The 17,306-nt window shown below is 40.8% G+C and overlaps 3 protein-coding genes across 4 annotated transcripts; 1 reads left to right on the top strand and 2 right to left on the bottom strand.

The window, feature by feature from the left end:
* The first annotated feature begins 1,561 nt into the window (after nt 1-1,561).
* Nucleotides 1,562-5,338, top strand: ppcs (phosphopantothenoylcysteine synthetase). The gene is made up of 4 exons (XM_041953229.1): nt 1,562-1,619; nt 2,633-3,170; nt 3,250-3,353; nt 4,155-5,338. The coding sequence occupies exons 2-4, from the start codon at nt 2,636-2,638 to the stop codon at nt 4,479-4,481; spliced, it is 966 nt and encodes a 321-aa protein (XP_041809163.1). The 5' UTR covers nt 1,562-1,619; nt 2,633-2,635; the 3' UTR covers nt 4,482-5,338.
* Nucleotides 4,731-11,024, bottom strand: utp3 (UTP3 small subunit processome component). Its single transcript, XM_041953216.1, has 16 exons — nt 10,885-11,024; nt 10,498-10,585; nt 9,639-9,695; nt 9,497-9,553; nt 9,296-9,410; nt 9,141-9,209; nt 8,923-9,044; nt 8,642-8,797; nt 8,471-8,542; nt 6,951-6,991; nt 6,767-6,863; nt 6,447-6,584; nt 6,208-6,344; nt 6,063-6,129; nt 5,213-5,320; nt 4,731-5,046 (listed from the first exon to the last, which is right to left on the bottom strand). Exons 1-16 carry the CDS (start codon nt 10,899-10,901, stop codon nt 4,957-4,959), a joined length of 1,431 nt encoding a protein of 476 aa, XP_041809150.1. The 5' UTR covers nt 10,902-11,024; the 3' UTR covers nt 4,731-4,956.
* Nucleotides 11,025-11,919: 895 nt separating this feature from the next.
* Nucleotides 11,920-17,076, bottom strand: fam83e (family with sequence similarity 83 member E). Of its 2 annotated transcripts, none has more exons than XM_041954956.1 (9): nt 16,932-17,076; nt 16,065-16,843; nt 15,385-15,531; nt 14,448-14,572; nt 13,946-14,374; nt 13,501-13,551; nt 13,186-13,420; nt 12,899-13,108; nt 11,920-12,436 (listed from the first exon to the last, which is right to left on the bottom strand). In XM_041954956.1, the coding sequence occupies exons 2-9, from the start codon at nt 16,530-16,532 to the stop codon at nt 12,233-12,235; spliced, it is 1,869 nt and encodes a 622-aa protein (XP_041810890.1). In that variant the 5' UTR covers nt 16,533-16,843; nt 16,932-17,076; the 3' UTR covers nt 11,920-12,232. The 2 variants fall into 2 exon arrangements, with proteins under 2 accessions (XP_041810890.1, XP_041810900.1); XM_041954966.1 differs by having other exon boundaries at nt 11,920-12,433.
* Nucleotides 17,077-17,306: the final 230 nt, after the last annotated feature.

Raw genomic sequence — 17,306 nt, 5'->3', positions numbered from 1 at the left:
GACTGCACTCTATTGAGAGGTGTTCCTAATATTTTGTCCATGCACAAGAGGGGTGTAATATTAGTAACACCTTTCAATCTAATGCACTCCAGTACAACACCACCCAACCACCATGAGTAATCAACAATTAGTAATAAACATAAAGTCCTCCGTCCTTTCTGACTGTGGCAACAAAAACTGAACAATATTAAGTTTCGTTGAAGTAAAATTCACGACACAGCTGCTGCATTTGACCACATTAGACTGCACAAGTGTGCCTATAATGAAGGGGACAGTCAGTGTACATATCGACAACACTTGCACGTTAATCAGCACACTCATACATGTATGACAGACAGCATCGACAATGAAGTGTTACAATCAGCAGGGCAACAGCGCCTCTTGTGGGTTGATCGCGGGGACTGCTCTTAATAAAATCCTGACAATTTGGGGTAAAATGTAAAATTAGCCTATTTGAAAACAAAAGTTACAGCAATGAAGACAGAACCTGTCCTTCCGTTCAAGGTGCCACTTTAGACTGAAAGCAGAATTAAAGTTTTCCATACATACATCACTAACGCTGATTATCTGAGACACTATCAGGTGGTAAGGTTTCAAAAATCAATCAGTTATTTAAACCACAGGAATTCCATAAATAATAATGAGAATTCTTTGTGTGTGTCGCATGAAGGGACTACAATTTCCATTTCACTGTACAGCCCTGTGTTATAAAACGACAGTAAATTAACATTTATATACCTTGGAACAGGTTTTTCAAACCGGCCTGTTATTTCTCTCCAGAATTTTTCTTTCCCCCATTAAATCATGTATATTAAAAGCCCTTGCAGTCTCTATCAAGTCATCAAGTCATATGCAAAGGAAAATAAATATATCGACATGAAAACTTTGATTTCCAGGTAAATGGAAATCAAAATTTGACGTCCAATGAGGCCTACAATTAGTTTTTATGAAATGAGAGCATGGTCTGTAATAATCCACATTCTCAGTTATTTCTCACTCTGTCTGATGTTTCAGGAAAATAGTCATTGAAATTGTATTTCAAATTATTCAGTCCGGTACTGCATTTAATTTTTGTACCTGTAATTTTAGATATGACTGGATATTGTACACTGAACTCAGAAAGTGTATAAAAACTCACCAGAAATTATATGGAACATCCAGGCCCCACCAGAATGTATTGAGAAAGTGAGCTTCAAATTTATTCTATACCAACTTTAAAAAAAAATTCACAAAAAGAAAAGAGTCAAAGGAAACTAAAGCGAAGATCTGACGAACACCAACCATTTTCAGAAATGTAAAAGGAATTTAAAAAAAAGTTTCTCTATCACGACACTTGTTGAGTCAGTGGGACAGTCCGGTCCAAAAGATCCCCTTGAAGAGAAATTTCCCCCTTGGAGTGTGTGTGAGCCGCCGCTGATGCTCTTGTTATTGAGGTCTGACACCTCATACGAAAGTGAGAAAGTAACTGACGCACGACTGGTAGTACCACTTTCGGCCAATGGGGACGCTGACGGTTTTCTTGTGCATTAATAAAGACCAAAGAATCAGTTCATTGCATTCAGGAAGTGCAGAAGTTGTTGAGAAGCTGCCCGTGACTCAGAACAACCTCGAGATCTGAAGTAGGACATTTTGCAGTTTCGTCCTTAACTACTTAGTTAAAAAATGCGTTGTCGTTGTCTTATTCAGGGTATTATCATTTTGGCAAATTGTTGTCAGTAGCAGGTACCGTTACATCGTATATATATTTTTTAATTTTCGCAAGAGCGTAAAAAAACCCTCTCCTGTTCTTCTTACCTGTCATATTAATGAACATTTCCGGATAAATTTTAAAAATATCCGCCTTATTTGACAAAATGACTTAGAGAGACCGGGTTTCCTGTGGTGGAGCAGTCGCCAGCAAGTAGTCATGTATCAGGCAAAATGTTAAAGTTGGTGAGAGTTTGGTCTATATATAGGTAGCCTGTATTGATACAACATTAGACTGTAGTTCAGTAACATACTTAGACGGTTAACTTGTTTATATTTTTTGGCATTGTGTGTATTTTGTATTTGCCCTTAATTAATATTATATTTTTTATATTTGCTGTCTTTCGTACTTTGTCCTGCAACTGCAACAATTTCCCTCAGGACAAATAAAGTTCTGCTGTTTCTCGTCAATTTTATCCTTATCCCCCTTACCTTATCACCAAACCTACAGCCTCAAAAAATGCGAAGTAATCATACGGTTGAATCAACATCTGAACATAATACTTACCATAATTGTTGTATTAGACTGTATCAGTTTTAGCTATAGTTGTACAAATTGGCTGCGGAGTGTATGTACTGTAAAACCGGAAGCAGTAGAGACCAAAATATCCAGATTTTTAGTACCTAATATGAGTCAAGCTCCAAAATCCCTGGATCCTACACTTCCCATAATTCAGCCCAACTGTTTTCCCCATTTGTTTCTTGAACCCAAGCTGAGCATTTTGCTGATAGATACCATCTTCAAATGTTTTTATTTTGAATTTAGGATTCAATGCCATGTTTAACTTTGCTGCCAAGCTTCCTCCAGACCCACAAAAGACATTATAAAACTGCTTTAACAGGCATGTCCATCACACTGAATCCTCTTTCCTCTCACTGCCTTCAGGTGATGGCTGAACCCAGAATATCTTCCATTGATGGGAAGTTAGCTGAGGAATTTGCTGTTCCCTCCCATGTCGAGGAGGTCAAAGAGAAGATGGCCACTTTTGCCGAGCATCATGCGGCAGCAGGTCGCAGGGTGGTCCTCATCACATCAGGAGGCACCAAAGTTCCCCTAGAGTCCCGCACTGTTCGCTTCCTTGACAACTTCAGCAGCGGCAGACGAGGAGCCTCCTCAGCAGAGTATTTCATAGAGTCGGGCTACGCCGTTATTTTCCTACACAGGCATCGCTCACTCTACCCCTACACACGTATGTTCTCCACCATGAACATCCTGGATGCCCTGAAGTTCAGAGGTGGAGATGGAGCATCCAGTAACTCTGGTGAAGTGGTGGTTAACCAGCAGGTACTTCCAAACATTGCCAAAGTGCTGAAGCGATACCATGAAGTGAAAGAAAACAGACTTCTTCTGCCCGTTGAGTTCAACACCCTGTCAGAGTATCTGCATCTACTCAAAGCAGCAGCACAGGCACTCAGCACAATAGGTACAACTGAACAGTTTATATGTTACAACTGTGGGGCTTGTTGTTCATAACTTGTACTCATGTGTTTATTTGCACTCAGGATCCAAGGCCATGTTTTACTTGGCTGCAGCGGTGTCTGATTTCTATATCCCAGCATCAGAGATGCCTGAACACAAAATCCAGTCGTCCAATGGACCTCTTCAAGTGAGTGGAAAAAAATAGAAATTCCAGCAAATGCTGCTGTAAAAGCAGGATTTCTCATGTTTTTTTGGAAGGTAATGTTGGTGTAGTAGATGATTCACTGCTTTGGTCCAGACAGAAACATGTCAGCAACTGGATAGATAGATATGAAATTTTGAACAGACATTCATGGTCCCTAATAGGATGAATGAAGAGGGACCAAGTGCGTGCACATCCAGGCAAAATATTAAGGTGCAAGAAAAAATATATCGACATCACTGCAGAGAGCAAAGGAGAAAGGTCTGCACACTGTTAGACTCTGAACAGTTAAATTAACAAGAATTAAACTATTAATTTGGAGCCTAACAGTGTGCAGACCTTTCTCCTCATAGGATGCATCCCAATTACTTTGATAATCCCCTAATTTTTCCTCTAGCACCACCATGAGATTTATGTTTGCCTACTGAGATGAAAATGGAGTTATTCTAACTAATGGATGTATCTCCATGAAATTTTACACAAACGTTCATGGTCTTCGTAGAATGAATCTCAGTTACTTTTATGATCCCCTAACTTTTCATGAGGTCACCATTTTTAGTGACAAAATGTTTTTGTAGTGAAAAACTAATGTTATTTTTCCTATGTTTTAAGTGCTAGCCAGCTGGCTATCTTGCAACTGCAGTCTTTTGGCAAGAATTTGTGAAACCTTTCAATCCCATGGTTACGTATGGGAACATATTTTGGATCTCCGTTAGCATGCTGATATTTGCTGGCTGTCGACTAGAAGCCTTGATATTAATGGACTTTTTTTTTTCCCCTCTTCAGCTCAGCATGAACATGGTCCCAAAGATTCTGTCCCCTTTAGTTAAGGACTGGGCACCTCAGGCATTTGTCATATCTTTTAAGCTGGAGACAGACGCATCCATTCTGCTGGATAAGGCTCGACGGGCTCTGGAGACCTACAGGCACCAGGCAGTGGTGGCCAATGTACTGGACTCTAGACGGGGTTATGTGGTGGTGGTGACCCCTGAGACTCAGGCTGAGCTGATCCTCACAGAGGAAGATGAGAAGAATGAAGTGGAGATAGAGGTCAGGATAGTGAGCAACCTCACATCAGCACACAACAAGTTCATAATTCAACAAGGGGGTTGATGATAATCATGTATACTGCATGTACGAGTCAGTGGAGCAGCTGTAAATTGTTGTGTCTGTGCTTTCCTGATCCTGAGCTTGGCTTAAATTTACACTTGCCTGTTCTGCTGACATGTTACTGTATATTCAGTATGTTGTACGTTTGCACAACCGTGGAAATGACTAACTGTACACACAACACGCCTTCCCTGGTCTTTTAACATGCTCTAAAAACAGACCTCTAAGCTTATAAATGCTGTGTCCATACAGGGATGATATACAAGTTACTAAGAGTTTATAAAATGTTTATTCACATTGCGCAGTGATCTAGCACAGGAAAACATTTTGAATTCTTTTCTACAACACTGACTGACAGTTGAATAATTCAGTGATATGCTATACTGCAAGGGTCACCTATAATAAAAATTGGTACATGCCATTCCTGTTTTTCAATCCCATGGTTTCATTCAGCGACATATTTTGGATTCTTTCTTGGTTACTTAAGTTTGACACTCTTCTTGACACCAGCACGAATACCAGACATCTCTCCGCTGTACCGTGTCTCCTCCCGACGAACCTCACGGACCTGGTGAATATGAACAACAGCCTCAGAATCGATCTTGGAAATGTGTTTGACATATCGACATGTACGCCTGATCCGAACTGATGAGCCTGCAAACAGTCCCTTGAAGCTTTATGATGCACTTCAACAGTGTAATAAAAATGTTCTCATCAACGTGTGGAGTACAAACCTGGCCCTTTCTGCGGATCTTGGCCCGTCTGAACTTCTCTCTGTGCTTGACTCTGGGATTGCGGTCAATTTTCTTCCTCTTTGGTGTGAGCCCCTTGTTCTTGGCCATCTGTGGAATTGATAAAGGTGCATAATAAGAAACAGCTCCAATAGCACTAAGTTCAATATGGATTGCATGAAGTGAATAGAGTACGATGGGCACCAAATATGGAAATGTATTCAAAAACTATATTTTTAAAGATGCATCTGGAAATTTCACTAATGCCTTAAGGGCAAAAGTGGTCGGGGTTGCCAATAATAAATATTCAAAGACATGTGAGTAACAGTGAGGAAACACTTTGCAAGCTTCCTTTGATCTACTTGTAGTACATTACAGACATTAGCAAATTTGTTTGAAGATGCAGGGTTGAAACAGCTGAATATCTGATGTAATCCATATTCTTGTACTACATAGATACAATATGTCACCCATACTGAGAGCCTGAGCAGGTGGCACCCTCATATGACCAAAAAACTATAAATAATTTATTTGATACTCTTTGAGATTTGTTTTCCCAACAAGATAGAAGACCATTCCTGCTATAAGACTAAATGCTACATTTAAACCTGTTTATATACTGCAAACTGTATAAGATTAGCAATTCAGGGTTATTAGTCCAGCATAAAAACTGACAAGTCCCTGTCACACATCTTGCACTTATGGCCAATAATCACTGGGAGGATCCATTCAGTAGGTGGCAAATGTCTGTCTTCACCTGATCTGACAGAGTGCAGTTAACTCAGATTACTCTGGGTGAGAGTATCTGACTGTAAATACAAATATTTCAGTGTGTGAGTGAGTAACTCAGTACCTGGTAAGTGATTCCTCTCTTTGCGTCTGGATCAGACTCTTCCTCCTCATCTTCATTCTCCTCCAGCCTGCAACAAATTCATAATTAGTCAGACCCCCCAGTTGATTTTGTCAAAACTGCCATTAGAGAGTTAAGTCAAACTTACTCCTCAGCCTCTGGGTCATTGCCCTTTCTCTTCAATTTCAATCGTTCTGCCACATCTCTGTAGAAACGTAAAGCCGCTTCCTCGTCCAGATCAGAGTCTGAGTCCTCATCAGCCTCAGGTATAGCTGCTCCAGAATCCTGCAAACAAATGAGCACTCATTACCTTTCAAGCACTTAAACATCAGAAGCAGATTCAAACTGAGGATGCCCTCCAGGTCTGTAATCCTGGAGAAAACTTACCTTTTCCTTCTTACTGGAGATTCTGCTCTTTTGGCCCTCTGCTGGTCTGCTGGTGGATTTGTCTGCCTCCTCACCAGCCAGTAGCTTGCGAAACTGTGGTGCAAGCCGAGCATCTACTGGACCTAGTTCATTGATGAGCTGCGGGCAGGAATTTAAGAGTCAGTTAGACAGTGGGCTGTAACTAATGTAGATGTGTGTGCGTAAATGAGACATTTCATAACCTGTGTCCCATAACACTGGTAGCGTGATGTTCCAGCCCAAGTAGTTATTGCTGCCATTGTCAGACAGTAGCAGACACATGAAAGGATGTTAGCACTTACATTTCTGTAGGTGAGCAGTCTTTCAATCACAGGATGGTGATGAGCCGGGATTCGTTTCGCTTTCAGAACCATGTAGAAACTGATGTTTGTACAGTAACTGTGGCAGGAAACAATTACGAGCCATTCAATGAAGGACTGTGGCGTGATTTTTGAAATATGTAATTTCAATTTAATTGCAACTTACTTGAGATAAAGCTGCTGTTTTGTCTTGAGGTAGTCAGCACCCTTTGGAAAATGATGAAAATGATTGAGAATGGATGTTTATCCAATAACATTATTTCTAACTTTCTCCCAAAACATATCTACACTGCAAGCTTACAACACGGCATGCATCACATTTCTCCATTATGTACTCTGCAGCTACACTGACATTTAATAAAAACAACAATAGCCATTAAGTAACTAGAATCACCACTTTGTTGTTGTATCCCTCCACCAACCAGTCAGGTTACAGTTTACATCCATGTCTGTCCAGACTCATATCAGTGAGAAACATGCCGCCTTGACTCAGAGACTGTTTTCACAGAGGAGTACAGAGGACTGACAGAGAGCTTCATCACGTGGTGCATCAACAATGAACTGAAGCTCAATATTAGCAAAGCCAAGAGCTCATGGTGGAGTACAATGCTCCAAATGGAGCACAGAAGATCTAAACAATCACCTCAGTTTCAAGGTGGACACCCAAGATTAGTGTCACCAGTCTGCTCCAAGTCATGCCTTTCAACGCCCCTCAGCTGCTCTAAAATCACTGTAAACCACAGCCTCCCTTATTGCTTTAATGACTGCCTAAACATCAACAGCAACGGCTCATACAGCCCCGGGTTAAGAAGGTTATGGGAACTGTAATTTAGCTTTGATTATGAACAGGCTGTAGATCGTCATATAATAACATTCTGCTGAGTTGATTGATGCTCTAAGGCTCACTGAAAAAAGTCAACACGAACAATCTCTGATGTACTGATTTTATGATCTGTCTCTGTTTTGCCATTCTGCTTCAGCAAGCAAGAAATAATGAAACTATCAGAGAAGTAAAAGGAGTCTCCTTGTTTAATGGTCTGGTCCTTGATAACAAGAAGGATAAATGCACTTTTTATAAATCATTAAAATCTACACAACAGATTTATTTGGCCACCTGGGGGCAGCGAAAACAATACTGAAAATCCATCACCTTTTAAGTTGATGTGGTGAACTTGTTAGCAAACAGCTGCTTATTTACACATCTAGCAGGAGTCGTGTTTCTGGCTACCAGATGAATGTAGGTCCAATATTCATTCTCCTTATACCTCTGTTTTTAGTCTCTTCCAACCAACTCCTGAGGGAAATATCTGTCTCTTTAGCTGCTAAACGCCCCACTATGTTCAAGAGACATTTGCTGTGTCTGTCTGCAGTTTGGTGCAGAGCAGGCAGGGGTTTTCAGAGGTTCCTGCTGTGACTGAAAACGACACTACGAGAAAGTGACTCAAAACAGTAAAGTTGTGGATTGGAGAGCTACACGGTGAGCTCAACACTTCATTTAAAACTCTGTAAAGCCGGGGGGAGCTTGGGATACAGATGATATTACTTGGTAGGTTCATCACAATTGGTGGCCTCATTCACATTGTTACATGTTCATTTGACATTATAAAAAAAATTGACATTTTTTGCTTTAAAATTAAAGTCTAGTGACAACTTCCCAGCTAGAAATAGAAAGCTAAATGCACTCACCTTTCCTGGTGGGATCTTTCCATCCTTGACCATCTGAATGAGGGGCTGCAGCTCATCCTTCAGTTCAGTGAGCTGCACACATCATACAGAAGCAAAATGAATTCAGTACATATGGTAACTGTGGCAGCAAAGCAAGTATCCTTTGTCTTATGAAAACTGTCCTTGTTTTACCTTTGCCTTGAAATCCTGAATAAGTTCAAGCAGCTCTGGTGACTCCTTCTTCAAAAGTTTTATTTTTTCCTTCTGGGACATCTGCTTCAGGTCTTTCACAATCCTCTCCTCCTTTTCTACCTTCTTCGTTTCGTCCTTCTCCACCACAGCAAAGTCCTTCATTTAAACAGCCCCAGAAAAAAACCGAAGTAAACAAAAAAAAAACAACAAACACTTTTTTGAATTATCACACGTAAAATTAACTGCAGGTGTTGAGGAGAGATTTACAATAAAAAAAATACCTGGAAAAAGTTTAAATCATAATCCTCCTCGCTCAGATTTGCAGCTAAACGCTTTTGGATAATTTTAGCCTCTTCTTCTTCCTCTTGTTCCTCAGCTTCCAACTCTTCTCTTAATTTACCTTCTGTAACAACACAATTGAAATGTTGCATCAGCCACACAGACAACAAAGTCATCATGAATTTCCTCAATAATATTGTTGGAGATAAAAGTTGCTTACTGGTGGTCACAATGTCAGTGTCATAGAACATCTTCTTCTTGGTGCCCCACGCCATTTCATTAGGAAGATCTGGGAAAGACAACAGACTTATGGTTAAATGGACAAGTATGACAGTAAACCAAATCATGGACATAAACTGTTGATTTCACGTGTACCTTCTTCTTTTTTCTCCTCGAGATCACTCTCCATGTCTGTCCCCTCTTCTTCTTCTTCCTCCTCCTCCTCCTCTTCCTCCTCTGACTCAGAATCATCCAGTGCCATCACCTCCTCCTGTGAAAGTCAGATGACCTTGAATTTATTCTTGAACCACACTAATTCTATGAGGGCAAATCCAAAACAAACACATAGACCATCACCTCATCATCCACTTCCTCTGGGTCACTCTCAATTTGAACACCACTGGCGAGAAGTTTCTGTGGCAAAGAGAACAAAAAAGTTAACAGAACAATAAAACAGCACCATACATTAAGCACAGAACTACTAATGAGGTAAACTTACTGCAATCTTCTCATCGTGAAACTCATCGATTTTATCCTTTGTGTACTGTGACGATTTCTGAAGGGAAAAAAGAGACATGTTCAGGTCTGGCTGTCAGGACTGTTGAAAATAACAACCACAACACCAAAGCAAAGTCGATGGGAGATAAATCCCCTCAATATCACAATATGAGACCAGAAAGAGTATCATCAGATTGTGGTTATTATAAGAAAGTTTCAGTATTAAGAGAAATGTAGTACAGATTTCTGAATTTATTTGTCAGTTTTTAACTGTTTGGCCTTTCATTTCCACACCACTACTGATTTTTCTTAGACACTATGCCAGCCACTTATAGCTAAAATTTAATACTGTCTACGAGAACAATCAGTAAATACATTTCCTCATTATTTACATTGAACTTATATTGGATACATTTCCCCCAAAAAGTGTATTTAATCATGTAGCCATGATAGTGAAACCTTTTTTAACTTTTCCCATGCTGTGGGTCATGAATTTTGGGAAATTAATTGCCTTTCTTGTAGACAATTTTTGAATGTGAAAATATTGTTCATCTCTAGATCACGTTACATTTAGAGTTTACAATTATTATGAGGGGGTTTTTTTTAGGTTTAACGCTAAATATAATGGACATATCTTGGATAGAGACAGCACAAAACAAACTTATAGCAACTGTATGTTGAGGCTCTAACACTTCCCCGGGGTTTCGTGTGTAATAATGTAGTAATGAAAAAAAAAACTTTAAACTGTGGAGGTGCACAAGCTTACCATAGAGGCTGTCATGGGTCTTTCTATCAGTGTTAAAATCATCAAGCAGACAACAACACTGTAGCCAGGAAGCTGTTCTGCTGAGTCCTCTTACCTTATCAGGGACAGGCATGTTTCTGTAGGCTTCAGGGTCATCTCCATCGTACTGCTCTGTCTTTTTTAGCCTCTGTACAGGCTTCCCCCTTAGCAGCAAAAGAAAGGGGACAGACGTGTGCTTAAAACTGCAGCATCAGTCGGACGTTTATATCATTGGAGTATCTTTTAATTTCTTGTATGTGCTGGTGGGAAATGTGAGGGGCCTGGTTCTTGGGATAAGAGCTTCTAAGACTTCAGAAAGCTAAAGGATACCATGACGCGCCCCAATAACTTAAAGAAAACACTGTTACGGTACAGGTAAGCTAGGTCTAACGTTAGCATAACAGTCACATTAACACATGCAAACGCACAGTCTGTGATTTTAGCTAACCTTAACCAAACTCACCTTTTTACTCGAACCATGATGGAAATGAATTAAACTTGCTTGATTAACCAACAACGCCAGTCCTGACATGTGGAGATTAAAACAAGAATGTAACCATCCAGTTGGGTTGAACACTTTTCCACAGTGGTTACCATGTGCTTCCGTGATTTCTTCTTCTCTTTTGATGGCGGTACGGGGCGATCTGAAAAGTGCATACCGCCCCCTAGTGTAGCGGATAATATAACATAATTTTATTTATTAGCGTTTAAGTTATATATATATATATATATATATATATAGTTATACTGGCAGCGAGGGGAAACCCCTCATAGGGCTTACTGATGGTGTTTACCTAAATAATAAAAAAGAGTTTGATAAATTAGGATCCCTGTATTTGACTGAAAATTGACACCAAGATTGTTGAAATTCTTCTGGATATTAAACCTATTTCCTCAAGATTCCAACCACATTCCCACTATTTATTTCCCATATTCAGCAATTCTTTAATTGCTCATTCAAACCCTCCAGATAATCTTGAAAGAGACACAGAAACCCTGTTAATGAAGTCTTTCTCAGATATTCTCTACACTTAAAAGAGTTTCCTCCACTACTCCAGTAATTTATTTTCTGCTGGGGAATTGTTATATCTATTAATTTATGTGTCTCTATGTTTTTTTCTTCGCTCACAAAGTGTAACTTTAAAGGCTGTGAGTCTTAAAAAGTATTGGTGTTTGTCTATAAAAAAACTGCACTTCAAGTCCCCCCAAAACCCTAAAATATATATATATATATATAGGCCTTTTGTCCCTTTCCTTTATAATTCTTCAGTGTTATCAATCATTGTTGCTTTTGTTGCCAGTTCATCAGAACCATTGCCCTTTACTCTCTCAAGTGTCAATATCCAACACAAATGTACATCTGTTGCCACATGCTGAAAGTTGAATAAAACCATAGCTATCGTAATTTAAATCAAAAAGGTCCTTCTATAATGTCTTTATCTAGTTAAGAAACAAAATGGTTGCATGACCAGCTGTGTGACAGTGGTACAGTGGTTAAAACAGTCGATACTTTTCAAGGTGAGCAGCACAATTGTATTTATTTAAATATACTCTGAAGTAAAGCATTGCTTCAAGCTGTATTTAGCATACAGTGAAACATGTAATCACCAGATTTAGCGGCACATTAAATCAACAGATAGAAGTAGTATATACATCGCTTTATACATCGGAACGGTTTTATTTCCAGAGTGGCAGCCTGTTTTGGCTTAGTTTTTAATTCGGTTATTAACACTGCAGAGGTCATCAACTGCCTTTCCCCAGTGACAGAAGATGTTATGACAAAACACATATATATATTCTCATGTATTTTCTTATTTCCTCGCTCCTGTTCCCTGTTCTCCTTCCATTTCTGCCAGTGACCTCCTCCAGTCCACACCTAATGCATAACTGGAGCTTCGAGGCCTCTCTCTGGGCAGAAAGTTTTTTGGAGTTCTGTAGAGTAGGTGTTTCAATTCATCATTCCTCTTCTTCATCAGGGCAAATGCGGGTGTCATATAATCTGGTTCAAAGCACTGCTGAGGAAACAGAGATCGACAGTAACAAAGAACATTAAAATCATTCAGGTCACTGTCGAGGTAATGGCTCAATGTTATGAAATCTTAAGAGAGAAAATTATATTTCTGTTATGCAAAATTCTAAACATTTTCTTCTGAAATGTTGGATACTTTCTCGTGGCTTTCACAAACCCTTCAAGTGAAATAATCTGACACATTGTTTTACAAAATGTAATTTGTCAATGCTTTGCCTGGGACAACACAACCTAAATTCCGTTCACATCCATGATTGTGGAGTGTTTTCTTTGCAGTTGTTTTATTTTTATGGTACACTGCTTTTACTTGAGAGTGCTTCTCCTACTTCAGTCAGCTAAAATCAGCAAAACCTTCACAAGCAGTAAACTTCTTTTTGTAAGAAATATCTCTTCCTCCATCACTTCACAGGCATCTACACAGACAAATATGACGAATCCACACACTTACACCGGCCTTAAACCTTGGCACTGGGGTTCCTCCCTTATCATCTGTTTCGTGAACGCTCAGGTCTATCATGGACTGGCTCATTTCTGACACAGCACCCTTTGATCCTCCACTGAGCTGCCCAGAGGTGCCCTGCTGAGGCTTAAGCCTCTTCATGATGTCGCTCAGGGAGCTGAAGCTCTCGGACTGCGGCACCCTCAGGATTAAAGGTTTCTGTGAGGAGAGAAATGTCTCTCAGATTTGTATCAAGGTTAACTCGAGTGTTTTCAAGGCGCGGGCCAGTTACTTACTCTGGAACATGGTTTGTTCTCCACTTTGGAACTAGTTTTATTTACGCTGCTCTCCTCTTCCAAAAAGGGCTCCCTCCTGCAGTGCTCTCCTCTCTTTGTAGAGGAAAGTACGACCATATTGTGCGTTGGCTCTGCGGCTTTATCATCAGCTCTCGTTGTTGTTCTGTCATCTAAATTGGTGCTCTTGTCCTTGGAGAGTTGCCTGGAATAGGCTTTCTCTATGATGTGCTCCACCCTGCAAGAGAAAAAAAAAGACATTTTCTTCTGGTATGGCAATTAAATGCTAATTTATTCAACGTGTTCCCTTTGTGTTACCTTTTCATTACATCCAGACTTGTTGGGTCATTTGGCGACAGCAGTGTGTTGCTAAGGAAATAATCAAGATCCCAAGGAAAGATTTTAGTACAAAACTACCAGAAATAAAAAACACACAGAGAGCAAAAACTCTTAATGTCAAAACTGTCTGTAACAAGAATAATTTGTTTTCGTATACCCTGCCACATACAAGAGGAGATCAATGAAGTCATGCAAACAACCTGTAGCTCAAAATATTAAAACAACGCTGTCCTCAAGAGAGGGAATTACTCAAAGAATGTTAAGAAACATTGCGGTGTAAGTTCTGATTAACAACAGATTATAGTACAAAATAGCAAAAACATAAATCAGTAAGTGGCAAAGGTAGATATGTATACTGCATGCTTGGTCTTCAGGGACTCATTAATGGTGTCTAAGATTGGTTAAGTCAAGATGTTGCATGTACCTCTTCTTATCCACAAATTGATTCCCATTGTAATTTATCCTGTCCATAATTGGTGTGTTCTTATCAAACAGCATGTTGTTCTGCATTTCCTTGGCCACGACCGCCTCACGTTGATCAAGAGGACTGTCAGGGACGCAGCGGTCCTTCTGCACAACCCCCATGGCATCCCAGTCCAGGAAGGACCCTACAGGTGGGGATGGAGGGCCGGGAATCTCAGGCTCCAAAGGGATGTGATTTTGAAACCTGAGATTTGAGAAGTCTTTCAGCTGATGAGTCATAGCTACATGAGCACCAGCAACTCTCCCTGCCTCTGGGACAGGAAGCGAAGCAGCAAAAAGGATCCGGAACTCCCTGTCAAATGAGTCAACAACTGGGCCGCGCACGACGGTGATCAGCTGCCGGTGCAGGTGGGCGTCTGTCCATGTGAGGCTGCAGAGCGCAAACACAGCGTGTTACATCACTCTCAAGTGTGTGTAATGAATGAGCTGACGTAACTGCTCACCTGTAGCTGCCATGAATCGTTGTCTCTAAATCCACCAGAAGGAACTTGTCCTTCATCTCCCCGATCACAATTCTTCCCGTTCTCGAACAGAAGGTTTTCCCTCCGAGAACTCGTACCCGCATGTTCTGCCAGATCACAATCTTACGTTGAAACTCAGCATTGAATTACACTGAAAAGTTGGTGTTTGCAATTAATTTTGAGGAGGATCTATTCAATGGGTGAGACATTTCACTAAAAAACACAGAAGTCAACCTCATGCTGGCTAGAGGAAAAAGTCAGGAGATCAGTAAAGTGTTTAGGAACCAAATTTTGTGCCAAACCATCTTCTAGATGTTGAGATATCTTCCTGAATAAGTGAAAACTTTGACCACGTGGCAATAAATCAAAACTCAGAGATTACCAAAATTATTAGGGTTCGTCCTCTGGACACCTGTCCTGTTTTTCACTGCAATCGATACAAGAAGCATTGCGATCCCCAGAGCTGCACCACTGACATGATTAAAACATTGTGCATCAGATTGTCATGGCCATAGCCGACCAGTATAATAAAGAAAAGATCTTAACTCCTCTGATCATTCTTTATGGTCTGTTCCCTGAGTAGTTTCCATTTAGTTCTCGACATCAGACAGGTTTTTCACCGCTTGAAAAACAATGCTGAATGCTGTGCAACCAGTTCAACAATGTGTTGCTAAAGTGCATGTTACATTCCTAACATAAGCATGCCAAAGTAAAAAGATACAAGCAGATTATGAGATGCCATTACGGAGTACATATGCAGTGAATCAGGGTTTTAATTATAATGATACACACTGACTTTCCGATGACCCATCACACAATTTGCTGATCTGATAATGATCTCTGGTTTATTAATTTCCACGTGCAGCGTACATGAGAGGACGGCTGCTAGGTGTGTGCTGATTTGTGTAAAGTGACTCACTGGATGCCTGAGCCTGTTGAGCGTGAAGTTCTCCTGAATGGACCTCTGGTTCAGGATGATGTAAACAGGGACGCCCCGGGAGGCAGCATTATGTAAATCACCAATTATTGCACCATCTGTCAATCTGTCTGTCACAATGGCAATTACCTGCAAAGTACACAAAATGCCTGTAATTTACAGGATTATTCAGAAAGTGGTGTTAACAAAGTTCAACCCTTCCTTTCCTTCTGATGTTCTTACGATGATAACATTGAAAATAATCATATTCTTCATCTTGAGGTAAAATGATGAAGTACTTTACATAGAAGCTACTCATTCTAGTGAATAGTTTCTGGCTGTATTAAAATGTATTGATGCTTTAACCTTTAAACACCATTTTCAGTGTTGTAGCTGGTGCAGGTTGCTTCATGTCTGAGACTTTTGAAGCAGTGCTTTATGCTTTTGAGAAAGAAGCAATTAGCTAAAGCCACCAAGTAAACGTAGTGGAGCAAAAAAACAAAAAACAAAAAACAAAACAAATTCTCAATTCTAAATGTTGTGGTGTGAATGTATAAAGTCTCAAAAAATTGAAATAATCAAGTAAAGTACCAATTTCTCAACTTTGTACGGATGTACTCCACCTCTACCCATGAAAAAATGTATTCATCTATAAAAATTGAATCCACGTTATGTCTGCGTACTTGGCTGGCCTTTTGCAAGTGCTGTCTGATGATCTCTCTGACAGGTGGTTCTCCTTCAGCGGGAGGACTGGTGTGGACTGTGATGCTGCCTTTTGGCATCCAGGGCCTTTTTTCAGGCCAGCCCAGATCCAGGTTCGGGGTCGGTGTGTCTGAGTAGGAAGGGAAGTATGTGGAACAGAAGTCCTTCATCTCTGAGCTGCCCCCCTCTCCGTTCGCCTCTCTTTGCACCTGTAGCTGGTTGAAGTGATAGTCCTGCGCCCAGCTGCTTATCTGGCTGACCTCCTCAGAAGACAGGAAGCATCCGGAGCGCTCTGTGCCGATGGAGCTGTAGAAGGCCTCCGGTCCTTCGCTCAGGAGTCTCTCCACTGCTTCACGCTCCTTCTCACAGTGGAGGAACTGTGGGGAGGATTCATTCACCGGCAGGAACACTGCATCCTCATCCAGGCTCTGCTCTTGGGAGTTCGACATGGCCGCGGCCTGGACTGTCTCTGGGATTAAATGCTAAATATCAAAGTCTCCACTACTGACCCCAGGTGTGTGACGGCAAGACTATCCTGGACCAGCTCATGTCATCCTTCCGTGTAGTTAAAATGATCATTTCGTTTATCCCTCTGGCAAGAAATCACAATATTTCCATGTTGGCAAGAGCTGTCCACAACATATATGATATTTCGATGTTGCTGACAGCTTGATGATGAGCAACTCAGATAAAAGTCAGTTCAGGGTTCACGCGTTCAGTCCTCAACACAGTTCACGACCAGCCTTTCCCCCAGCTCGTGCTGACACAAGAAAGTAAGAAGAATATTAAAATAAGTCGCTGAAAAAGTCTGTTCAAACACACAAAAAGCAGCACATTATGAAACTCACCTCCTGGGCAGCACGTCTCATCTCTCAGGCAGCAGTATGACTGACAAGCTCTTCACATGTTCCCTCCCCTGCATGTCATCTCACTCCTCTTAACCCTTCCACTCCTTGCTGTCGCAGATTCCAGACATTCTGTGCAGTTGACAGATCTCTGGGCAGCCCAGTCACACCTGCTGTCTCTCTCTCACCTTCATAGGTGTCTGTATTTAAATCAGATCGAGGTCTCTGATATCCTAGTTTCAGTTCACAATGCTTCCCGAATGTGTGTGAGGTTTGTGGTGAACAACATCATGACATATACTTTATTTAAGATCCTGCCACTTAGTGCACCTTTCAGTTTGGACTGGTCCAGCCTGACAGGTAGGTTTATGGGCAAGT

This window comes from Chelmon rostratus, chromosome 2, assembly GCF_017976325.1.
Source record: "Chelmon rostratus isolate fCheRos1 chromosome 2, fCheRos1.pri, whole genome shotgun sequence".
Taxonomy (NCBI): Eukaryota; Metazoa; Chordata; class Actinopteri; order Chaetodontiformes; family Chaetodontidae; genus Chelmon; species Chelmon rostratus.
This window is presented reverse-complemented; position numbering and strand designations above follow the sequence as displayed.